The 26,085-nt window shown below is 44.5% G+C and overlaps 2 protein-coding genes across 7 annotated transcripts in view; one reads left to right on the forward strand and one right to left on the reverse strand.

Annotated features, from left to right (window-relative positions):
- The window catches only part of DPCD (deleted in primary ciliary dyskinesia homolog (mouse)), a 34,907-nt gene extending 19,445 nt beyond the window's left edge, over positions 1-15,462 (reverse strand). Inside the window, exon 1 of one of the 2 annotated variants that reach the window (XM_037804604.1) lies at positions 15,340-15,462. In XM_037804604.1, coding sequence (XP_037660532.1) covers positions 15,340-15,403 — 64 coding nt within the window. In that variant the 5' untranslated portion in view covers positions 15,404-15,462. The remainder of the gene's footprint in view (positions 1-15,339) is intronic. The other variant, XM_037804603.1, reaches the window with a different exon arrangement.
- On the forward strand, positions 15,066-24,015 carry POLL (DNA polymerase lambda). Of its 5 annotated transcripts, XM_037804600.1 has the most exons (10): positions 15,066-15,558; positions 16,388-16,552; positions 17,274-17,568; positions 17,759-17,912; positions 18,254-18,359; positions 18,453-18,571; positions 18,946-19,119; positions 19,621-19,749; positions 21,752-21,920; positions 22,361-24,015. In XM_037804600.1, exons 2-10 carry the CDS (start codon positions 16,438-16,440, stop codon positions 22,723-22,725), a joined length of 1,626 nt encoding a protein of 541 aa, XP_037660528.1. In that variant the 5' UTR covers positions 15,066-15,558; positions 16,388-16,437; the 3' UTR covers positions 22,726-24,015. The 5 variants fall into 5 exon arrangements, with proteins under 5 accessions (XP_037660528.1, XP_037660526.1, XP_037660529.1 ...); XM_037804598.1 differs by having other exon boundaries at positions 18,254-18,571; XM_037804601.1 differs by having other exon boundaries at positions 18,254-18,571; positions 22,488-22,713.
- The last annotated feature ends 2,070 nt before the right edge of the window (positions 24,016-26,085 follow it).

Below are 26,085 nucleotides of genomic sequence, written 5' to 3' on the forward strand. Positions count from 1 at the left end.
TGAACAACTATATGCCAGCAAGCTAGACAATTTAGAGGAAATGGACAATTTCCTGGAAACACATGAACATCCGAGACCGACCCAAGAAGAAATACAAGAACTTAACAAACCAATCACAAGCAAAGAGATCCAATCAGTCATCAAAAATCTACCTGCAAATAAAAGCCCAGGGCCAGATAGCTTCACACAGGAATTTTACCAAACTTTCCAAAAATAATTGACACCATTCCCACGTAAACTCTTTCGAAAAACTTAAGAAAAAGGAACACTATCTAACTTGTTTTATGAAGTTAATATCACTCTATTACCAAAACCAGACAAGGATACTACAAAAAAGAAAAACTATAGGCCAATCTCCCTAATGAATACAGATGCAAAAATTCTCAACAAAATACTTGCAAATCAAATCCAAAGGCACATTAAAAGAATTATACACCAAGACCAAGTGGGGTTCATTCCTGACATGCAAAGGTGGTTTGACATAGAAAAGCAATCAATGTAATAAAACACATTAACAAATCAAAAGGGAAAAATATCAAATGATCATCCCAATAGACTCTAAAAAAGTATTTGACAAAATTCAGCATACCTTTTTGATAAAAACACTTCAAAGGGTAAGAATTGAAGGAAACTTCCTCAATATGATAAAGGGCATATATGAAAAACCCACAGCTAGCCTAGTACTCAACAGTGAAAGAATGAAAGCCTTCCCCCTAAGATCAGGAATGAGACACGGATGCCCACTGTCACCACTATTATTCAACATTGTGCTAGGAGTTCTAGCCACAGCAATTCATATAACAAAGAAATAAAAGGCATCCAAACAAGCAAAGCTGTCATTATTTGCAGATGATATGATCTTATATTTGGAAAATCCTGAGAAATCGATGACAAAGCTACTTGAGCTAATACATAAATTCAGCAGAGTGGCAGGATACAAAATTAATGCACATAAACCAGCAGTGTTCCTACACACTAGTAATGCCTAAACTAAAGGCAATCAAAAAAATTCCATTCACAATACAATTCAAAAAATCAAGTACCTAGGAATACATTTAACCAAGGATGTAAAAGACCTCTACATGGAAAATTACAAATTATTACTAAAAGAAATCAAAGGGGACCTAAAGAGGTGGAAAGATATTCCATGTTCACAGATAGGAAGGCTAACTGTCATTAAGATGTCGACTTGACCGAAACTGATCTACAGATTCAATGCATTTCCAATGAAAATTCAAACAATCAACTTTGCAGACTTGGAAAAATTAGTTATCAAATGTATTTGGGAGGAAAAGGGGCCTCGAATTGCCAGAAACATACTAAAAAAGAAGAATGGAGTGGGAGGACTTACACTTCCAGACTTTGAAGCCTACTATAAAGCTACAGTGGTCACAACAGCATGGTATTGGCATATAGATAGACGTACTGATCAATGGAATCAAATTGAGAATTTAGAAACAGACCCCCAGATATATGGTCGGCTGATTTTTGATAAGGCCCCCAAATCCACAGAACTGGGACAGAACAGTCTCTTCAACAAATGGGGCTGGGAGAACTGGATAACCACATCCAAAAGAATGAAAGAGGACACCTACCTCACACCCTATACAAAAATTAACTCAAAGTGGATCAAAGACCTCAATATAAGAGACAGCACATTCAAACTCTTAGAAAATAACATATGGAAACATCTTCAAGACCTAGTATTAGAAGGTAGCTTCTTAGACCATTACCAAAAGCACAAGCAACAAAAGAAAAATAGATAAACAGGAACTCCTCAAAATCAAAAGCTTCTGTGCCTCAAAGGACTTTGTCAAAAAGGTGAAGAGGCAGCCAACTCAATGGGAGAAAATATTTGGAAACCATATATCTGGTAAGATACTGATATCCTGCATATATAAAGAAATCCCACAACTCAATAACAATAGTACAAACAGCCCAATTATAAAATGGGCAAAAGATATGAAAAGATATTTTTCCAAAAAGGAAATACAAATGGCTAAAAAACAAATGAAAAAATGTTCATCTTCACTAGCTATCAGGGAAATGCAAATCAAAACCATAATGAGGAGGTTGGGCAAATGGAGGCATAGAGAGGTGTGGAATTTAATTAGTCCTCTAGAACAACTAGTAAATAGCCAGAAACAGCTAGTATATAACCTGGAACAACTGCTGAGGAACATCCGTGACTGGACTCGCATCACACAGCAGCCTGGAATGGGTAGAACAGCTGAGATCACAGCATAAGTTGTAAGTAAAGCTCCCCAAACTGTGGAGCCAGCGCCCCTCCCCCACTGGCACTGAAGGCTGAGCTGAAATATTTCCCTCTGGAAAAAAGAAGCTGGTTACCTGGAGCGAGGGTAAGTAACTCAACCAACCTCCAATTGCGGTTTTAATTAACAAATTTGGACTGCTGAATACATGCTACAAGCACAGATAAACCCAGAGCAAACAGGAAAGGAATTTCAGGTTCCTCCTGGTAGAGAGGAGGCAGTACTGACAGAAAACAAACAAACAAACAAACAAATAATACATACATACATACATACATACATACAGTGACCTTTAGACATGGCTGAGCTCAGAATACTGGGAAATGGCTGTGTCCCAAGAAAAGGGACACAGACAACCGGGGACCAACATTGGTTGTCTGGTGAAACTGGGGGGCTGGGGACTGGCTCTGAAAAGGGGCTTTTGCTCTTTTTCCTCTCATTCTAAGAAGCTCATTAGAGAAAGCCTCAGGCATTTTCAATTGTCAGCACTGACCCAGGCAAGGGTGGAGTTAACAGAGTCAGAGACAAAGGAGGAATTCAAGTGTAGAGGATGACTCCCTAAAGGGTGTATCTTCCCTAAGAAAAGGGGGGTGGGGCCCAGCACAAGTGGCTGCCCTCCCCAAGAGAATTCAGACTCCAGGGCCTGGGGGAAGAAACAAACAAACCCCTAAACAACTTAAACTTGGCTTTTGACACCCTCGGTGCTGGCCAGGACAGGGTCCACTGAGAATTAAAGGGACTGCACACCTTTACACCAGTGGGGAGCTGCAGGCTGACAAGTGCCACCTGCCAGACAGGATAGGGAAAGCACCAAGTCTAGAGGCCTCACAGGAAGGTCTGACAACTTGCTCCTCAGGGAAACTTGATACTGATTACACTTTCTACCTGAGACCTGGGCCCATCTGGTCGGAGAAAATCTGACTGGGGTAATCAAGGAAGCCAGATGCCTAGAAAACAAAAAAGTTATGTGTCATATTAGGAAATATGAAGATATTGCCCAGTAAAAGGAACAAACCTACACTTCAACTGAGATACAGGAGTTGAAAGAAGTAATTAAAGATCTTCAAACAAATGTTCTAAATCAATTCAAAAATCAAATCAACGAGTTGAGGGACAATATGGCAAAGAGATGAAAGATATAAAGAAGACATTGGGCAAACATAAGGAAGAATTTGAAAGTCTGAAAAACAATTGGCAGAACTTATGGGAATGAAAAAGCACAATATAAGAGATGAAAAACACAGTGGAGACATACATCAGCCGATCTGAAGAGGCAGAAAAAAGATTCATGAACTGGAGGACAGGACATCTGAAATCCTACACACAAAAGAACAGATAGGGAAAAGAATGGAAAAATAGCAGCGCCCAGGGAACTGAATGACAACATGAAGCACATAAATGTATATGTCATAGGTGCCCCAGAAGGAGAAGAGAAGGGAAAGGGGGCAGAAACAATAATGGAGGAAATAATCACTGAAAATTTCCCATCTCTTATGAAAGACATAAAATTACAGATCCTAGCACAGCATACCCCAAACAGAATAGATCTGAATAGAACTATGCCAAGACACTTAATAATCAGATTATCAAATGTCAAAAACAAAGAGAATTCGGAAAGCAGCAAGAGAAAAGCAATCCTTCACATACAAGGGAAGCATGATATAACTACGTGTGGGATTTCTCAGTAGAAACCATGGAGGTGAGAAGGCAGTGGTATGATATATTTAAGATACTGAAGGAGAAAAACTGCCAAACAAGAATTCTCTATCCAGCAAAACTGTCCTTCAAAAATGAGGGAGAGTTTAAAATATTCTTAGACAAACAGACACAGAGAGAGTCTGTGAACAAGATACCTGCTCTACAGGAAATACTCAAGGGAACACTACAGGCAGATAGGAAAAGACAGGTGACAGAGGTTTGGAGCACAATATTGGGTGAGGGTAGCACAATAATGTAAGTACACTGAACAAGGATGACTGTGAGTACAATTGAAAGCGGAAGGTTAGGGGTAGATAGGACACCAGAAGGAAAGATAGAAGATAAAGACTGGGACTGTATAACTTAGTTAAACCTAGAGTGGTCAATGAGTGTGATTAAATGTACAAATACGTTTTTACATGAGGGAGAACAAATGAATGCCAGCCTTGCAATGTGTTAAAAATGGGGTGATATTGGGGAAAAATACAATCAATGCAAACTTGAATCTACAGTTAACAGTAACATTGTAATATGCTTCCATTAATTGTAACAAAGGCAATATACCAAAGTTAAATGTCTATAAGAGGGGGATACAAAGGAGGGGTATGGGATTCTTGGTGTTGGTGGTGGTGTCTGACTTTTTTTATTGTATTTTAATTTTATTTTTTCTTTTGTTGCTTTTAAGTTGTCATTTTTTTCTTTCTTTTTTTTTTTCTTTTTACTTTTTTTGCCTCTTCTTCTTTTTTTGTGGAAGAAATGGCAATGTCCTTATATAGATAGTGGTGGTGAATGCATAACTATGTGATTATACAGGGAACAACTGATTGCTTACTTAGGATGGAATGTATAGTGTGTGAATAAAACCATCTAAAAAATAAACAGAGGTATAGAAGTGCTGGAGAAAATGTGGAGAAAGGGATGTACCTAATCACCATTGGTGGGGAAGTAGAATGATGAAGCCCATTGGAGTGCAGTGTGGTAGTTCCACAGGAAGCTAAGCATAGGGTTGCCATATGGTCCTGCAACTTGGTTACTGCGTATATACTTGGAAGAACTGAAAAGAGGGACACACAAATGGATATTTGCACAGTGGGGCTTATGGTGTCAGTGTTCACAATTTGCAGTGGATGGAGTGAAATCTGGTTGGTTTTTACAGGTTAATGTGAAGCCCCAATACATTGCAGGGTAATCTAGGCAGAGAATAAAGATGTATTTGCAAAGCTCCCTTGAGGGACTTGGGGAAACTGTGGAAATACTAAATTTCCCCAACTGGGGAATTAATGATATTCTCACAAGCTTTGGGGGCTACCAGTCTAGAAGGCCAAAACCTCTATCTTGGGGCTTGTTCCTATGACGTTTGTTACTGCAAAGGAGAGGCTAAGCCTACTTAAAATTGTGCTTAAGAGTCACCCCCAGAGAACCTCTTTTGATGCTCAGATATGGCTTTTCCCTCTAAGCCAACTCTGCAGGTAAACTCACTGCCCTCCCCCCGACATGGACATGACTCCCAGGGGTGTAATTCTCCTTGGCAACATGGGACATGATTTGCAGGGATGAGCTTGGCCCTGGCATCATAGGATTGAGAAAGCCTTCTTGGACCAAAAGGGGGAAGAGAAAGGAAACAAAAGAAAGTTTCAGTGGCTGAGAGATCTCAAAGTCAAGAGGTCATTCTAGAGGTTATTCTTATGCATTACATAGATACGCTTTTTTGGTTTTTAGTGTATTGGAATAGCTAGAAGGAAATACCTGAAACTGTTGAACTGCAACCCAGTAGCCTTTATTCTTGAAGACGACTATGTAACTATACAGCTTACACAGTGTGACTGTGTGATTGTGAAAACTTTGTGGCTCCCAATCCCTATATACAATGTAAGGACAGATGAATAGAAAAATGAGGACAGAAAGTTAATGAATAATAGGGAGAGATGGGGGGTCTGGGATGTTTTGGGTGTTCTTTTTTACTTTAACTTTTAATTCTTATTCTTTTTTGTGTGTGGTAATGAAAATGATCAAAAATTGATTGTGGTGATGAATTGTACTGTGAACAACTGATTGTACACCGTGGATGACTGTATGGTATGTGACTATACCTCAATAAAATTTAAAAAAAAAACAAAAACAAAAACGCGAGATACCATCTCACACCAATAATAATGGCTGCCATTAAACAAACAGGAAACAATAAACACTGAAAAGGATGTAGAGAAACTGGAACTCTTATTCATTGCTGGTGGGAATGTATAATGGTACAGCGACTGTGGAAGACAGTCTGGCAGTTTCTCAGAAAACTAGATACTGAATTACTCTATGATCCAGCAATCCCACTTCCCGGCATATACCCAGAAGATTTGAAAGCAGCAAACAGACATTTGTACACTGATGTTCATAACAGCATTGCTCACAATTGCCAAGAGATGGAAACAATTCAAGTGTCCTTAAACAGAAGAATGGATAAACAAAATGTGGTATACACATATGATAGAATACTGTGCAGCAGTAAGAAGGAACAAGGTCCTAAAACATATGGCAACAAGGATGAACCTTGAAGATATAATGCTGAGTGAAATAAGTCAATATAAAAGGAGAGACACTGTATGTTATGACTTTTATGAGCTCTCTGACCAATGTAAAATCAATGTTTTATAATATGGAATATTGGGGACCTAGTGATTGACAGAAGCTAACAAGGGGGGATGATAATCTAATATGTTCAGATACATTAATGATGGTGAATTCAAAGGTATGGGAAGGATAGGGGTGATGACTGTTTGTTAATGGGATTTTAAGTGTCAGAGCTATACTGAAAGTAAACAGGATTGAAAGTGGTTGTTTAAAGGCATGTTTCCCACAGATCAGCACCACAAATACAGATAGGTGCTTGCATGATATACTTCTAAGGTATGATACTAGCACAGAGAGTTGAAAGCAGAAGGGTATATGGGAAAAATCTACCTATAGCATACGAGGAATATCCTACTAGTACCACACAAATACTGGGGACAAATAATTAAGGGCTGACAAGAGCTGCGAGGTGTTTTAGTTTAAAATGTAGAGTGATGATGATTGTACAACTAAGTGATGATAATGTGAGATATGGATGGATTATCATGGACATAACATATGTTATGTGAACTTAGGAACCTCCTACTTTATAAGTCAAGCCCTCGATCTTGAGGCTTGCTCATGTGAAACTTATGGTTGTAAAGGGGAGGCTAAGGCCACCTATAATTATGCCTAGGGGTCACCTCCAGAGACCTCTTTTGTTGCTCAAATGTAGACTCTCTCTCTCTAAGCCTGACTCTGCAAATAAATTCATCACCCTCCCCCCCAACATGGGAAAGGACCCCCCAGATGAATGAGTATTCCCAGTGACCTGGGACACAGACTCCAGAAATGAGCCTGACCCTGACATCAAGGGATTGAGAATGCCTTTTTGACCGAAAGGCAACAAAATAAGGTTTCAGTGGGTAAGAGAATTCAAACAGTCAAGAGGCTATCCTAGAGGTTACTCCTATGTAAGCTTCCCTAGAGATGCCAAATGACCACAGTATGATAAGTCCAAGTCAAAAGTAGTTCCGAAAACCTTAAAGAAAACCCGGACCCCTATCTGAGACTCTATAAAAGTTTCATTCACTATGTTTACTCTTCAGAAACTTAAATCCTTCAGAGAACTCCTATGCCAAATAAGCCCCCAAACCCAGAGCAATAGCCTCTTCAAGAACATCAACCAGATTTGTCCCCTTTTGTCATAAAGTCAACACCCCTTTCAACATGAACAAGTTAGGGTGGTCACTGCCTAGACAACCCTGAAGATCAGGAAAGTGATTAAACTAGCGGAATGGGTAGCAACAGACAAGATGGAAGTTAACAAAGGATTATTGATATTGAATCTCTATATAATTTTCTTCTTTTTTGTTTTTTTAGTTGCTACAGTATTAGAATAGCTCGAAGGAAAGAACTGAAATGGTGAAACTGTAACCCATAGCATCCTTTGAAATTTGTTCGATAGCTATTTGTTAAATTGTAATGTGGAAGCTATCACCTTTTTGTATATATATAGTTCACAAAAAGGAAATAACTGAAACTATGGTATTGTAACTCATAACAACTTTGGGAATTTCCTATAATAACTACTTGTTAAATCATACTTTGAAAGATATTATCTTTTTGTATATATGTTATATTTCACAATAAGGAAATAACCGAAACTGTGGAACTGTAACCCATAATAGGCTTTGAAATTTGCTCTTTATTTATTTGTTAAATTGCACTTGGAAAGTTATCACTTCTATGTAAATGTTATATTCTACAATAAAAAATATGATTTAAAAAAAACTGAAGAGGAGGGAATGCTACCTAACTTGTTTTTTGAATCCAACATCACCCTAATGCCAAAGCCAGACAAAGACACTATAAGAAAAGAAAATTACAGACCAATCTCTCTAATGAGTATAGATGTAAAAATCCTCAACGAAATACTTGCAAATAGAATCCAACAGCGTATTAAAAGAATTATACACCACAATCAACTGGGTTTCATCCCAGGTATGCAAGGTTGGTTCAACACAAGAAAATCAATTACTGTAATAGACCACATTAACAAAATAAAGGGGAAAAAACCACATGATCATCTCAATCGACAAAGAAAAGGCATGTGACAAAATCCAGCATCCTTTCCTGATATCAACACTTCAAAAGATAGAAAAAGAAGGAACTTCCTCAACATGATGAAGAGCATATACGAAAATCTTATAGATAACATCATACTTAATGGTGAAAGAGTGGAATCTTTCCCTCCAAGATCTGGAACAAGACAAGGATGCCAACTGTCACCACTGTTATGTAATATTGTGCTGGAAGTTCTAGCTAGATCAATTAAGCACAAAAAAAAAAAAAAAAAAAAAAAAACAAGATAAATAAAAGGCTTCCAAAATCAAAAAGGAAGAAGTAAAACTTTCACTGTTTGCAGATGACACAATCCTATATTTAGAAAGTCTGGAGAAATTTACTATAAAGCTATTGGAGCTAATAAATGAGTTCAGCAAAGTGACAGAATACAAGATTAACATGCAAAAGCCAATAGTGTGTCTACAGATTGGTAAGGAGTAATCTGAGGAGGAAATCAACAAAAAATTTCCATTTACCACAGCAACTAAAAGAATCAAATAGCTCACAAAAAAACTTAACCAAGGATGTAAAGGCCCTATACACAGAAAACTACAAAACATTGCTAATAGAAATCAAGGGAGACCTAAATAGATAGAAGGACATACCATGTTCATGGATTGAAAGACTAAATATAGTTAAGATGTCAATTCTACCAAATTGATTTACAGAGTCAACGCAGTACTAATCAAACCTCCAACAGCTTCCTTTGCAAAAATGGAAAAAAAAAAAATCAATCATCAAATTTATTTGGAAAGGCAAGGGGCCCTGAATAGCCAAAAATATCTTGAGGAAGAAAAACAATGTTGGAGGACTCACACTTCCTGTCTTTAAAGTGTGTTACAAAGCTACAGTGGTCAAAACAGCACAGCGGATTATGACTACTGAATCATTATATAGATATTTCTTTTCAGTTTCTGGTGTATTAGAATTGTCAGAAGGAAATATCTGAAATTGTTGATCTTTCATAATGATTGTATAACTATATAGCTTTTATCATGTGACCGTGTGATTGTAAAAACCTTGTGACTTACACTCCCTTCATCCAGTGTATGGGTAGATGAGTAATAAAAAGACATGCATGAAAAAAAAAAAAAAAAACACCGAAAAACAGCATGGTACTGGCATAAGGATAGATATATTGATGAATGGAATCAAATTAAGAGTTCAGAAATAGACCCTCACATCTATAGTCAATTGATTTCTGACAAGGTGGCTGTGTCAGTTTGAAGTATTATATCCCCCAAAACGCCATTATCTTTGACGCAATCTTGTGTGGGCAGACATATTAATGTTGATTAGATTGTAATTCTTTGATTTAGTGTTTCCATGGAGATGAGACCCACCCATCTGCAGGTGATAACTCTGATTAGATAATTTTCGTGGAGGCATGGCCCCGCCCATTCAGCATGGGCCTTGATTAGTTCACTGGAGCCCTATAAAAGCTCAAACAGAAGAAGGGAGCTCACTACAGCCAAGAGGGACACTTTGAAGAATGCACAGGAGCTGAGAGAGGAGCTGCAGATGAGAGACACTTTGAAGATGGTGGATGAAAGCAGATTCTTGCTCCAGAGAAGCTAAGAGAGGACGAATGCCCCAAGAGCAACTAAGAGTGACATTTTTGAGGAGCTGAAGCCTAGGGAGGAACGTCCTGGGAGAAAGCCATTTTGAAACCAGAACTCCAGAGCAGATGCCAGCCACGTGCCTTCCCAGCTAACAGAGGTTTTCTGGACACCATTGGCCATCCTCCAATGAAGGTACCCAATTGTTGATGCGTTACCTTGTACACTTTATGGCCTTAAGACTGTAACTTTGTAACCAAATAACCCCCCTTTTTAAAAGCCAATCCATTTCTGGTATTTTGCATCCCAGCAGCATTAGCAAACCAGAACAGTGGCTAAGTCCACTCAACAGGGATAGAACAGTCTCTTTAAGAAATGGTGCTGGGAGAACTGGATAGTGATATCCAAAAGAATGAAAGAGGACCCAAATTTCATACCTTACCCAAAGATTAACTCAAAATGGATCAAAGACCTAAACATTAGAGATAGGATCATAAAACTCCTAGAATAAAATGTAGAGAAACATCTTCAAGATGTTGTAGTAGGAAGTGGTTTCTTATACCTTACACCCAAAGCATAAGCAATGAAAGAAGAAATAGATAAATTGGATTTCCTCAGAATTGAATCCTTTTGTGTGTCAAAGCACTTTGTCAAGAAAATGAAAAGGCAGCTTACTCAGTGGGAGAAATTCTTTGGAAACCACATATCTGATAAGGGTTTAAGATCCAGAATATATAAAGAAATCCTACAACTCAACAATAAAAAGACCAACAACCCAATTAAAAAATGGCAAAAGACATGAAAAGACACTTTTTCCAAAGAGGAAGTACAAATGGCTACAAAGCATATGCAATGATGCTCAACATCCCTAGCTATTAGGGAAATGCAAATAAAAACCATGAGATATTATTTCATATCTACAAGAATGGCCATTATCAAACAAACAAACAAACAAAAACCCAGAAAACTACAAGTGCTGGAGAGGAGGTGGAGAAACAGGAAAACTTATTCACTGCTGGTGGGAATATAGAATGGTGCAGCCATCTTGGAAGGCAGTTTGGAGGTTCCTCAGGAAGCTAACTACAGAATTGCCATACAATCTGGCAATCCCATTACTAGGTATATACTCAGAAGAAATGAAAGCAGGGACATGAACAGACATTTGCACACTGACATTTATAGAAGCATTATTCACAACTGCCAAAACATGGAAACAGCCCAACTGATGAGTGGATAAACAAACCATACTATATACATATGATGGAATATTATGCAGCTGTAAGAAGCAATGAAATCTTGATGTATGCAGCAACATAGATGAACTTTGAGGACATTATGCTGAGTAAAATAAACTAGACACAATAGGACAAATATTGTATGGTCTCACTAATATGAACTAATTATAATGGCAAACTCTGGGAGTTAAAATTTAGAGTATAGGTTACCAGGAGATAGTAAGAGGGTTGAAAATAGGCAGATGATGCTTAAGGTGTACAGAATGTTTAATAAGGTTATTGTAAATATTGGGAAATGGATACAGGCAATAGTAACACAATACTGTAAGTGTAATTAACATTACTTAGTGTAAGTATGGCTGAAAGGGGAAATTTAGGGTCCTGTATATCACTAGAAGGAAAGCTAGAGGATAAAACATGGGACTGTATAACATAGCAATATCTTTGTGGATGATGACTGTGGTTAATTGTAAAAACATGAGAAAATTCTTACATGAACTAGAACAAATGCACAACACTACTACAAGGTGTTAATAACAGGGTAGTATATGGGAAAATACAGTTACTGCAAACTAAGGACCACAGTTAACGGTTATATTGTAATATTCTTTCAGCAATTGTAACAAAGGTACTATACCAAAGCTAAGCATCAATAATAGGGGGGTATAAGGGGAGTGGGATTTTTTTTTTCTTTTTCAGAGCAATGAGAATGTTCTCAAACTGACAGCGGTGGTGAAAGCATAACTCTATATGATTATATCGAGAGCCACTGATTACACACTTTGAATTTGAATGGACTGTATTGTGTGTGAACAAAAATGTTTTTTAAAAAATGACGGAGAGATAAACAAAAGCTGAGGGAGTTTGTCACCATTAGACCTGCCCTACAAGAGATGCGAAAGAGAATTCTGAAGGCTGCAAGAAAAGGACAGTAGGCAACAGATCACCACTACCCGAAGAAGTAAAGATCTCTAGTGAGGGTAATGACAAGGGTAAATATAAATGCCAGCCCTACTGTGTTTTTGGTTTGTAACTCCTGTTTTTTACTTCCTACGGGATGTAAAAATGCACAAAATGTAACAATAAGTCAGTGATTTTGAATTCATAATGTATAAACACATAATTCGTTACAAGAACTATATAAAGACGGGGATAGAGGGGTTTAGGAACATAGCTTTGTATACTATTGAAGTTAAGTTAGTGTCAAAGAAAAGGAGATTGTTCTAGATTTAGGATGTTAAATTCAAGCCCCAAGGTAACTACAAAGAAAATATCAGAGAATATGCAAGCTCATAGAAACAGAAAGTAGAATACAGGTTGCCCGGGACAAGGGGTCAGGAGGAATGGGGAGTCAATGCATAATAGGTATAGGGTTTCTCTTTGGGGAGATGAGAAAGTTTTAGTAATGGAAAGTGGTGAGGGTATTACGCTATTGTGGATGTGATTAATCCCACTGAACAGTATGCTTGGCAGTGGTTGAAATGGGAACGTTTATATGGTGTATGTGTTCCTACAATTAAAGAAAAAGAAAGAGCAACTAGAGAGACAATGACAATTAAATGCAATACATGATTCTGGACAGGATATAATAATGATGGAGAAAAGGCTCAAAAGAACACTACTGGGACATACAAAAAAATTGGAATATAAACTATAGGCTTTATATCAATGTTAAATTTCTTGAACTTGATAACTGTATTTAAGGCAGATATATAAATGAATATTCTTGTTCTTAGGAAATACAAGTGTTCAAGGAGCATGATGCATATAGCCTACACTCAGATGTTCAGAAAATGGCTTGATAAATAGATAGATTGACTGATAGAATAAATAATAAGGAAAATGTGACAAAGTGTTAAAAATGGTAGATCTGGGTATGGGGGAGTATGTTCTCTGTATGGGGTTTGTATTACTTTTGCAACTGTCCTGTAAGTTTGAAAATATTTCAAAATACAAAGTTAAAAAAAAAGAAAAAAAATTTATGTGAATGTGGATACATGGAAAAATACAGAAGTTTAAGTATGACAGTGTAAATTACAATTATTTCTGGGTCGTAGGATTATGGGTAATTTTTAAACCATTTTCATATTTCGACAATGAACAAATTATTTCTGTAATACCAAAAAATTTCAAGTGTATTGGGTTCCCATTACCAAAACCAATATCCCTCACCCCCCCCCCCACACTAGCAAGACAAATCTGTAGGAGAGGTGTGAAAAGGCATATTCATATATTCAATATTGTATAATTTTTTTGGTTTGGAGAAAAACAACAACATTGCTTTGTGATACTACTAATAAAAAAACATTTTCTTGGCTGGCAAAATATATGTTTAAATATACTCCTGTGAGATAATGTCCAAAATCTTTAGCACAACAGAGAAGTTCTATTACAATATGCCTCTGTCTGAAATCTCTCTTCTTCCACCATTTTTCCTATTGCTCCTTGAGAAAAGGGACCCTGTTATTCACCTTGTATCCTAGCACCTCACATATTATCTGACATGGCTCCCTACCCTAGGGTCAGTCCCAGGATGGGTTCATCTTCCAGCCAGGCCAGTTACCTGTGTGTGTGTGGGGGGAGTGAAATATTTACCAGGGCGGCCAATGAGAGGGGACAAAAGGGATGGAGGAAGGGGACAGAGAGTGAGTGAATGCTTGAGCCTCACTAAATGTTTTGTTATTCCTCTAGTAATCAGCCATATACTTTCATACCTCCATGCTGTTACACATGATTCATTCTTCCTGGAATATCCATTCCCTCTTCTCTACTTAACAAACCTACTAATCCTCTAGGACCCATCAAGATCACTTCTTCCTCCAGAGAATCATTTCCGCCGTCACGCTCTCACAGCGTTTTATACAAGATTCCAACCTCTATTTAACACAGCAATATTTAATTACATGCCTTTTTCCTTGACCATGCTGGGAACTCTTGAGACGACGTCATTTTCTTTCCATTTGCTTTAATACAGAGCTTGCCACATTGTAAACCCTCCCTAAATATTTCATGAGTGAATGAACAAAATAGCAGCTGATTGTAATTTCCACAAACTCTAGGCTCCTCTGATTGATCTCTACCTGCGGATGTGAGTTCCCGGCCGTTACTCCAGGAGTTACTGAAATTCAGACCTAATGCATTCTGGCTGCCAAGTAATGCATTCTGGCTGTCCAGGAAGAACCCTGAAGCACAGGAGATCCTATGCCGCCAATGTTAGGATGGGAGAAAGTCAGAACTCCAAATCCCTGTGCCCTTGCTCTGTCTTCCCTAACGACCACAGGAAACATATCGAGCAAACATTACAGCTGGAAAGGAGCTCAGAGATAGCAGTGGTAGCCCGCCAGCCCACCTACCTCATTTCGCAGATGAGAAAAGTGAGGTACAAACAAGTAAAAGGGCCCATGGTGACTTAATGGCAGAGTCGGAACTAGATGCCTCTCCATGTTACCAGCCTGCCTTCGGCAACAGAATCCCCTAGACTGCGGTTCATGGGACTCCCGGTCAAGATTCAGTTGTACCACTGACCACCTGATCTAAAACTTTCTTGGACTTCAGTTTCCTTTTCTGTAAAATGGAGTGGAATATTATCAGCCTCTCTGGACTGCGGTGAGGAGCAAATGAGATAACGAACGTGAAAGGAAGTATTATTTACTAGCAACAGAACTCAAACAGCAGAGAGAGGTGATGTAGGGGAAATCAGAGCGCGTCCAGAGACTTGCGTTCCAGTCACGTCACCTCTCTGGGCCTCAATTTCCTCATCTGCAAATGCGGAAACTGGCCTGGCTGAGTGCCACAACCCTTCCAGCTCTGCCTTTCCAGGCTCTGAGGCCCTTCCCAGAGGCGCCAACGCGGAGGGCTGAACCCTGGGGAAAAGGAACGAGGGAGCTCGCGGGGGCCTCGGGTTACCATCCTGCAGCAGCGCCGTCTTCTCGGCCGCCCGCAGACTCTCCAACCAGCCGGTCACCGCCATCTTCCCTCGTCTCAGCTGCGTGCCCGGCTGATTCCATGGCAACCGCCCGCAAGGGTCACTTCCGGATGGCCCGGAAGGTGTTCTGGGCATTCGCCGTCTTTCTCCCTCCCCTTACCCTCACACCCTTTTTTATTCCGCTCTCATTGGCTGCCCTGGTAAGTATTTCACTCCCACCCGCTCCCGGTGAATACCCCGGCCTAAAAACTACGCCACCTGGGACCGACCCCGGGGTAGGGGGCCTTTAGGGGAGGGTGCAGGCACTCCAGCCCTCCTCTGGCCCCCAGCTGGGAGTCCCTGGCCCGGGCCAGCTGCGCCCGCAGCAGATGCATCACACCTGTCTGGGGCTTTTACACCCCCATCCGTGAGACCGAGGCTCTCCCAATCCCGGAGGGCGCCCCACACCTGCTGCAGCCGTGCCCGACCTCCCTGCAGCTGTGGGGCTGAGCAACCCTGTGCCGAGAGACCCGGGACCAGAGCAGGTGCAGGGCGTTTCCACTGCCCCCTCCTCCCCCTCCCTTACTCATCCTCCCCCACCCCCCAGGTTTTCCTCTGCTGGTCTGTGTTAGGGGTGAAGAAGATTATGTGGAGTTATGTGTAGGTTCCCTCTTGTTTCCACTCCTCTTGGGAACCTGAGTCCTTCCTAAAGATATAGCTGCATTTGCCAGGCTAGCATCCCTTTTTGATAAAGTACTTTGGAAGTAGGATGCAGGAAGGTTGAACACTGCAGTGAATCTTAAGCAAGCCCTCTAAGGAACAATATCCTTTCCAACTCTTCAGAAACCGTCCATTAGTCCCACTCTTCGTTTTCTCCAGTACTCTGACTTTGAAAGGCTGGAGAGTGTAGAGCCAGGATAAACCACTGAGGTTCAATTGGGTTTGGGGACCCTGGGACTGAGCTGCTGTCCCCAAGGCCTGATTGGTAGAGACCTCGCCTCCATAGGCAAAGGGGCTGAGTGATCTCGATTCTGAGTTTCCACATTACAGCTACCCTGACCAACTGTCAAAACAGAAAGATCAGGATCAAGTCAACTTCTATGGACCCCAGGGGCATCTTGAAGGCATTTCCCAAGCGGAAGAAAAATCATGACAATTCATCATCAAAAGCACTTGCAAAGATTCCCAAGAGGAAAGAGGGAGAAGAAGCAGGAGGTGAGCTGACCCATCCTCAGAACCTTCATGTGCTTGAATCCTCAACCTTTCTGTTGCCCTACATTGTTTATGTCCCAAATCAGGTATTGCCCAAGACCTCCATCAATCAGAAAACATTCCCTGGTCCCTCGAGAAATGGCCAACATAAATCTGCTCTCTAGGAGGCTGTCCCAGAGGTTGATGGAAATTCCCCTCAGGTTCTGAGAGTTTTAAGTTGTTTTGCAGCCAGATTGACAAATAGGTGGCAAAGGCTTCCCAGGGAGGCAGGGGGTGGGGGTGGGGGTGCAGGGACTCATGTTAGAAGGAGCCTGCTAGACTGCGAGGGTAGTAAGGGCGAAAAACTATGTCTATCTTGTGCTTGGCACAGGACAGGTATCTATTAGTATTTGTTGAAAGAACAAATGTTAAAATGAGTGACACTGAGCTGTAGTTTCAAAGCAGGGAGAGAGGAGGGAATCATTCATTCACTCAACAAATATTTACAGGATACCTACAATTTGCCAGGCGCTGTTCTAGTATATATTAAAGACCTTACCACTTACATTTAAGTGATAGCCCAAGAGGAAATTTGCTCTATGCATGTGTTTGGATCTCCAGAAGTCAGGCTGTCTGGAAAGAAGGAAAAATGATTGATTAGGGGGCAAGAGGATTGTTTATAAAGAGTTCATTCAGCTCACATCTGAAAGTCATGACAACAGGCACCTGAATGTCCCCTTCACAGAGTGGCTGAGGTCCCTCCAGGCCCATGTCGTGCCCACTGGCATTGGACGAGCCCGGGCAGAACTCTTTGAGAAGCAGATTGTCCAGCACGGTGGCCAGATATGCTCTGCCCAGGCCCCAGGGGTCACTCACATTGTGGTGGATGAAAGCATGGACTTGGAGCGGGCTCTCCGCCTCCTTAGACTGCCCCAGCTGCCCCTCGGTGCCCAACTGGTGAAGTCATCTTGGCTGAGCTTGTGCCTGCAGGAAAGAAGGCTGTTGGACACGGCAGGATTCAACATTGTCATCTCCAACAGGTGGGCTTGTCCCAGTCTTCCCTTAAATGTTTTCTGGCAGCATCTTGAGCTCCATTCTTGAGTTTTTAAAGGTAACCATCACTGTCTTAATTGGACACATTGGGAAAGCAAGAGTCCAGAGAAGAGAAGGATTCAGGGCAGAGGTAGGGTAAGACCTTTGGTGACTCAGCTTCCCGCCACCATCCCACAGGTGCCTGGACCAAGCACAGCCCAGCAAGGGAGACCGAGACTCTCCTGGCCCACATGAGGCTCTGCTCAGGATAGCCCCTTTACCTCCCCCTCCTCCCTCCAGACCTACATCTCCTCTCCAGAAGGCAGAAGAGGCACCAAGCACCCAAGCCCAGGTCAGGAGCCTCCCATTTCCCATGTTCCCTTCCCATGGGAACCAGGTCACAGTAAGGGGGAGGGCCTGGTGGTTGTTCAGAAAATCCCGGGCCTCTGAGAGGAGGGCTCTCTTTATTGTGAAACCACTTGGCTCTTCCCAATACTCAACACAGCTGCACTCACCCAGGCAATCACTGCCATACACCATGGGGATCCTAGGGCTGGGCACTGGGGCAAGCCAAGTGGAACTGGGCCCCACACTTAAGAAGACCCAAGTCTGATGCAAGAGACTCAACCCTTACCTTCGAGGAGCCCTTCTTACGGAGAGCAGGAATTTATTGCTCTTCTTCCTTATCTCAAGCCCGGCTCTGATGATGAAACCTGTGATGGAGAAGAGCTTGGGATTAGTGCAGCTAACCTGGAAGCCCTGATCAGTGGCTACTACCCTACCCTCCTTGAGGAAGATGGTGAGCGGAGCCTAGCCCCAGGGGCCCTGGGCAAGTGGGTCTGTGCACAACCTTCCAGCCAGAAGGCGACCAACCACAATCCCCACATCACAGAGAAGCTGGAGGTGCTGGCCAAAGCCTACAGTGTTCAGGGAGACAAATGGAGGGCCCTGGGCTATGCCAAGGCCATCAATGCCCTCAAGAGCTTCCACAAGCCTGTCACCTCCTACCAGGTACCTTGGGGCTAGGGCAAGGTGGGGGTCTCTTTACTGGCCAGGAGTTGGGGGAGGTACTAGTCACAAGTGGGGATCAGATATAGTGGTTAATATCTTATGATATCTGGGATTTGCCCAAAAGAAGAAAATGGGGAGATTGATGAAAGCATGTTGGCAAAATCTTGATAACTGTTGAAGCTGGAAGACCATTCCATCCATCCTTCTCATCTTCAGCGGGCCTGTGCTTAAAACACAGCCATGCAGTTGCTAACCAGCCAGGCTGCCCTTCTCCCAGACTCCTGCTAACGGAGTGAGCTTCCCTTCCACTGGCACTATACCCGCCTCTCCCCATCTTCTCACTCTTCTTTCTTGCCTGTACCCCTCCCTTCCAGGAGGCCTGTAGCATCCCTGGGATTGGGAAGCGGATGGCTGAGAAGATTGTAGAGATCCTGGAGAGTGGGCATCTGCGGAAGCTGGACCATATCAGTGAAAGTGTGCCTGTCTTGGAGGTCTTCTCCAACATCTGGGGAGCTGGAATCAAGACTGCTCAAATGTGGTACCAGCAGGTCACACCCTACCGTACCCCACTTCAGCTTTGCCATGTCTCAGAGATCCCGTCCCACAGTTCTCTTACATTCTAATGGGAATGAACCCAGACTATAGGGAGACCACTTTTCAAGGGAACCAGGGCTCGCAGACACCCTTCTCCTGGCTCCCAGAGGCCCTTATTTGTGATATAGGTAGGGACAAGAGTGTCCAAAGCAGTGGTTCCCACACCTGGCTATAGATGCCAGGCCCATCCACAGATTGGTGGGAGCAGAAACTAAGAATGGAGCCCAGGGACCAGTATTTTAAGAATATGGCAGGGCTGGATTGTGCTGTATCTTCCATGCCCCTTGCCTTTCCCAAGTTCAACTGATTACAGACCTAACCACTGCTGGTGTCGGTCCTGCCTCAGGCCTTCCCTGGGAGTCTGAGGATGACTGAAGTCTTGTGTGTGTGATCACTCATTGCCTCATCCTTGGTCCTGGATCCTCACAGCCTCCCCATCTGGCTTCCTTTTCTAGGGCTTCCGGAGCCTGGAAGACATCCGCAGTAAGGCCTTCCTGACCACCCAGCAGGCCATCGGCCTGAAGCATTACGATAACTTCCTGGAACGCATGCCCAGGGAGGAGGCTGCAGAGATCGAGCAGATGGTGAGCAGGTATCCCAGAGCAGTGAGGAGATCTGGGTCCTGCTAGAATTCTGACTCGAAGCCACGAGCCCCTGACCTTCAGCGGGGAACCCAGCAGGCAGGGGAAGTGATGGGTCACCAGGGGTTGGAACGAAAGCTAGAGGCCCAGAGGAGGGGGGTGGGTGACTGGTTGGGGAGTACTGTAACACCAGTTCTCTGGTTTAGAGTTCTCAGTAGTGCAGCTGAGTTAAAATGGATTTGATGTTAGAATGGTGTTAGGACTGGATTGATGTTAGGGCTAGTGTAGAGTAGATGGTTAGAATATCTTGAGGATATTGAGATTTGAACTGGGCTAGATTAACGTGGGTTAAGGCAGAGGTTTTAAACTTTTTATGGTTCATGAACTTCTTAGAGAACCCAAAACTGCACAAATGTACAGAGTTTTATATCTTTCCAAGAGGTGTATGGACCTCTTGAAGCCTGCCTGAGGCAAAATGCTAAGTTTCAGGATTTGGGTTAGAATGGGATCGAAGCACAGCGCCAGTAAGGCCAGGTTTGGAGTTAAAGAGCTTGATCAAAAGTTGGGTTAAAAGTAGGCCTGAAAAAAAAAACAGTAGGCCTGAATTAAGATTAGGGTCCTGTTAGAGTTGGTTGCTTTTGAGTTAAGATTTGTGGCTGGCCTAGAAATAAAGTTTGGCCAAAATTAGGGTTTGGTTTGGAGTTGGGTTAGGGGTTTGGTTCATGTAAAACCTAGATTAGAGAGAGAATGGTATACATTTAGGGCTGGGTGTACCAGTTGTTCAGTGGGCATTAGAATTAGGGGCTGTTTGCTGTGGGCAAGGTTTGCTTGCTTTGGTGTAGGATTCTGATGGGGTTAGGACTCCATGGATACGTTGGCCCAGTTTGGTTAAAATCTGCTCTCAGCTCTATTCCAGGCCATGGGACTATGAGGGGCTGCAGGATGAATGTACAGGCCCTTTTATTCACCCATCACCAAGCCTTCGTGCTAGCAATGACATCGTCACTCAGCCATGGTCTCTGGGCACAGAGAATGCTGCAGCCAGCCCCCAGCCCATTGGAACAGAAGTGGCTTCCCACCTGGCCTCTTGCTCGCCCCACTATGGGAGCTGTAGGAGTTTTTGATGGGATTACTCATCCTCCTCCTCCTGTCCTCTTGGGAGGCTGAAGAAGGGCATAAAGGGATTAGCAAAGCTGCCTGCTTGTCAGGAGAATTGAGGGGACCTGGCTTGAGTATCCAGGGCTCCAGAAATCTCAGTGTCCGGGTGTGGCCATCTGCATATGAAAGGTCTCAGTGGCTCTGGGGTGGAGGCCAATGGGCTTACAGCCCCTTAGCTGACAGTCCCCTCTGTCTCAGCTCCCTTCCCACATGCCCCATTCCTCCAAGTCAGGATGTGGGCATTGGCTCAGAATTGCTCCCTTGTTTGCTTTGCTTTCCTTTCCCACAGGTACACTTAGATTTCTGTGCTCCCTTTTTCCCCCAGGCCTGGGCCTGGGGTACCCAGCCTGCCACCTGCTCAGGCCCCAAGCCCCGATTCACACACTGAGTTTAACTCCAAATCCATAGATACCTGGGGCTGCTGAGACTTGGCTGAAAGTTTCTAGGTACCCCAGTACTTGTCTGAAATGGAGTTTCACAGCCTGGGCATGAGTTGGGGCAAGGGCCAAGAGAAGATAAACTCTGAGAGAGTTCGAGAGGGAACAGTCAGTGTCCTCGCTCAAAAGCAGAGGGAGAATCTTATATCCCCCTTCAGGCCTCCCTCCTGTGGTGTAAACTGCTTTTATTTCCTCTTCTGTTCTGGTGAAGCTAATGAACAGTTCTGCCCAGGAGAGATCCTCTGGCTTCTGTTCCCTGGGGCTCATTCTCTTAGGCTGGTACCCAAGCATCCAGGGATTGGTTTGGGTCAGAACTGCCAGTGTGGGCCCCTAGGTCAGGGAAGCCCCTTGTGCTGCCTTGTGAAGCCCTGGCCCCCTCCTCCGCTCTCCTCCTTCCTGCTCTTTCCCAGGTCCGGGAATCAGCCCAGGCCCTCAACCCCAGATTGCTGTGTGTGGCATGTGGTTCATACCGTCGGGGGAAAGCAACCTGTGGGGATATGGATGTGCTGGTCACTCACCCAGATGGCTGGTCCCACCAGGGCATCTTAAGTCGCCTCCTTGACAGCCTTCGGCAACAAGGTACAAGCTTCATTTCTGGGTGGGCAAGTTGGCAGCGGCAGGCAGGGCAGGGTTGGGCAGCTCCTAGGATGGAGAGCCTGAACGTTGCAATTCCTAGGCAGGAAGCAGGGGAGGTTGCTTTGTAAGAAACCCACCTCTCCCTTGTGGCCAGAGCCACTTCAAAGAAATGAAACAGAGCTCCCCCACCCACCCAGAGGTGCTCAATAATACCTGCCTGTGAGTATCTCATCTGGTCTGTCTGTGACACTGAGGGGAGATGGGGAGGAATTACTAACCACATTGCACAGATAAGGAAACAGGCTCATAGAGGGCAAAGTGGCCCAGCAAATAAATGGGTGAACTGGGAATAGACAGCCCAGGATGAGTAGGGAGACCTGGGAGGACAGGTCCTCCCAGGGCCAGGCTCCCTGCCCTCCCAGCAGCAACCCTTGTTGGACCAGGGTTCCTGACAGATGACTTGGTGAGCCAGGAGGAGAATGGCCAACAGCAGAAGTACCTGGGTGTGTGCCAGCTCCCGGGGCCAGGGCGGCGGCATCGGCGGCTTGACATCATTGTTGTGCCCTACAGTGAGTTTGCCTGTGCCCTGCTCTACTTCACTGGCTCTGCCCATTTCAACCGTTCCATGCGGGCTCTGGCCAAGACCAAAGGCATGAGCTTGTCAGAGCATGCTCTCAGCACAGCCGTGGTCCGGGACACCCATGGCCTCAAGGTGGGGCCTGGCCAGGTGCTGCCCACTCCTACCGAGAAGGATGTCTTCAGGCTCTTAGGCCTACCCTACCGAGAACCAGCTGAACGGGACTGGTGACCCATGTCTGGGGGTCCCCCAGCACTGGACCGGCTGCCCTACCTGGCTGTCCAATACTCCCCTCTAGCCTCAACTGGCTGAACCCCACTACTTCAACAACCAGCTGTCCTCAGCAAGTCTGGGCCCTGGGCCTGCAGGAAGGGAACAGGCTGCTATCACTTCTCCCTCATCACTGCTCTGGTAGAGTTTTGCACATGGTTCCTTGCCTCATTTTAAGCAGCGACAGATAACCGGTTCGAGGTCCAGCTTCCTGTGCTGAAACCCAGGCATCCCCTTCCCTACCCTGAGAAGCTACTGGGGTAGGACAGGGGCTACAGAGGGAGAGGCCAGCAGCTGCAGTCCCAGCAAAATGCAAGACCCTTTGGAGTAGAAAAATGAGCCATGTACTCCCCCCACCCACCTTGCTTCCTGTGCAGCTGGAGGGGCTGGGGAGGTGTGCCCCAGGCTTGGCAAGAACAGCATTTGAAGTTCCCAGGAGCCAGTCAAGTGCATTTGACATTCACCCTGCCTGGTGTTTGCAAGCTGCTTTTTCCAGCCCAAGCAGGGATGGGGATGGGAACTGCATGGGGGAGCTCTGAAAGGCTGCAGTAACTGCGTGACTTGAGCTGGCTTCTGAGCTCAGAATTGGGGCAGGGGGTTGAAGGAGAATTCAGGGAGTGAGGCATTAGAAACACCTCTTTATCCACCATCAGCATCTCCTGTGGGCCATGCCCTAGACCAGGCTATTGGGAGACATGAACAAGGAGACAAGACTCAGGAAATAATTAAGAACGATTAGATGGCAACCTGTGTGCCACTGATGAGGCTGGGGCAGTTAGGGAAGGCTTCCTGGAGGAGGGGAGGGGCAGGCCAGCAGGGAAATGGTCTTTTGGAGAGGGTAAGCAGGCTCTGTATGGGGACAAATTAAAGGACCAGCTTTAGAGAAGATGCTGTATGCTGGCAGTCAGAAGAAGGCCAGGCTGGTAGAGGGTTGAAAATTGGGCTGAAGGGCTTACTTTGATAGAGCTGGTGGGAGCAAGTCCAGGTAGTGGGATCAGAGTGACTTCCTGAGGCCTTACAAATAGGGAGAATTTAGTTGGGGGAGTTGGGGGATAAGGAAGGAGGTCTGGGAAAACCAAGTAAGCAGAATAATGGGCACAGAGGCAAAAGAAGGCTGTATTGCAGTGTGTGCCAATTTGAATGTATTATGTCCCCCAAACACCATTATCTTTGATTTAATCTTGTGTGGGCAGACCTGTCAGTGTTAATTAGATTGTAATTCTTTGAGTGTTTCCATGGAGATGCACCCCACCCAACTGTGGGTGATGACTCTGATTGGGTAATTTCCATGGAGGTGTTGGCCCACCCATTGGGTGGGTCTGAATTAAATTACTGGTGCACTATGTAAGATCAGACAGAAGGAGTGAGCTTGCTACAGCCAAGAGGGACACTTTGAAGAAAGCACAGGAGCTGCAGACGAGAGACAATTTGAAGACGGCCGTTGAAAGCAGACTTGCTTTGGAGAAGCTAAGAGAGGACGAACAACCCAAGAGCAACTAACAGTGACGTTTCTGAGGAACTGCAGCCTAGAGAGGAACGTCCTGGGAGAAAGCCATTTTGAAACCAGAACTTTGGAGCAGACGCCAGCCACGTGCCTTCCCAGCTAACAGAGGTTTTCTGGACACCATTGGCCATCCTCCAGTGAAGGTACCCGATTGTTGATGCGTTACCTTGGACACGTTATGGCCTTAAGACTGTAACTGTGTAACCAAATAAACCCCCTTTTATAAAAGCCAATCCATCTCTGGTGTTTTGCATTCTGGCAGCATTAGCAAACTAGAACACAGGGGCAACGAGGAACCTAGGGGGTTTTGAGGTGCAGTGAGAGGAGCTCAGGCCACAGAGGTGGGCTCAAACCTTGAATGTGCTTGGGGGGAGGGAGCAGGGAGTGCTGAGTGCTGCGCCTCTGTTGGTAACTTGCAGAGAGTCCCAGAACTGACCTTTGTCTGCTGGGCTCAGTCACCTCAAATGGGAGATCCCAGCAGCCTGACAGTGGGCCCCTCAAATCTAGTTCAGAGCTCTGAGGTCCAAGCCACAGGGCCTTGCCTGCATAGGTCATGCTGGGGAGGGAACCAAAATCCCATGGAGTCTGGGGGCCCTTTCACTGCTCGGGACCGGCCAGAGACAGCCACATCAAAGGCAAAAGCTTCTACAAGGGGCAAGCCTCTTCCTGTTGTGCTTGTCTCCTGGGAGCCATGGCTGCCAAAGGCCACAGTGGGCCTGGGATGGACTGGAGAGGAACTGGGGAAATCCTGGGTCCGAGGCATGAGGGCTTCTTCTGGCCCCTCCTGAGAGGTTGAGAGCTCTTCCAGTTCCACTCTGGGCTGGCTCCTCAGTGCCTACTGCTGATCCCAGCAAGGGTCAAGGCAAGCAGAAGCCCAAAGCATGGGAGGTCCAGGCCCAAATGTGGAAGTTGCTTCTCCCTCTCCTTTTGCTTCACATATCAGTGCTCCAGCCTGCTCAGCAGCCTCTCCAGGCCCAGAGGAACAGGCCTCCAGGGCTAGGAGAGACGGAACCAATGGCTCCTAAACCACAGGAAGTCCCCCAAACCACAGGGAAGGATTGTATGCTCATGTCTTGGTCTGAAACCACCACTACCACCACCCCACATCTGCCGTAATCTCTTCCCCAGGAGACTCAGACCTCAACCTACTTGGGGGGCTGCCTTCAAGCCACCTGGGCTCCTAGTCCACCTCTTAGGGAGGACATCAGGAACTGATGGGATAAAGAGGGAGAGTGCCATCCTGGGGGTGGGACCCTCTTGACTTGAGCTGACACAGGAGCAGAGCTGCAGAGGGACAGGAGCTGCTGGAGGCATTTCTCCATCTTGAAAGGCTGCCTGTATGGATGGAAGGCAGATCTCTGAGTCCAAAACTAAGCAAAGGCTGTGAGTGTTGGGGTGTTCCCCAGCCATTTCCAAGCCTGACTGTGGTTCCTGGGCAGGCTTGCAGTCCAGTCCTCCATCCTCCCGAAAGCAAAACTGAATTTCAGATCCGCGGGAGCTAGGGTCCAGCACCTGGGCACCCATAAACCAACCCAGATCACCACCTGCCCTGATGAGGAGAGGAGCCCCACAGTCCTGCTTCCTGCTACCAGCCCAGCCCTCAACACTAGCCCTGAGCCAGAGTTGTCCCTGGCCAGGTTCCATGTGTGGTAGACAGAATAGTGTCATCGTTGTCCCCACCCACACAGGAGGTCCACATTTTAATCCCTGGGACCTGTGAATGTATTCCCTTACAAGGCAAAAGGGACTCTGCAGGTGTGATTAAGGCTAAGGAATTTGAGATGCAATTATCCTGGATTATCCATTGGGCCCAGTCT

This window comes from Choloepus didactylus, chromosome 15 (genome assembly GCF_015220235.1).
Source record: "Choloepus didactylus isolate mChoDid1 chromosome 15, mChoDid1.pri, whole genome shotgun sequence".
In the NCBI taxonomy this organism is placed as follows: Eukaryota; Metazoa; Chordata; class Mammalia; order Pilosa; family Megalonychidae; genus Choloepus; species Choloepus didactylus.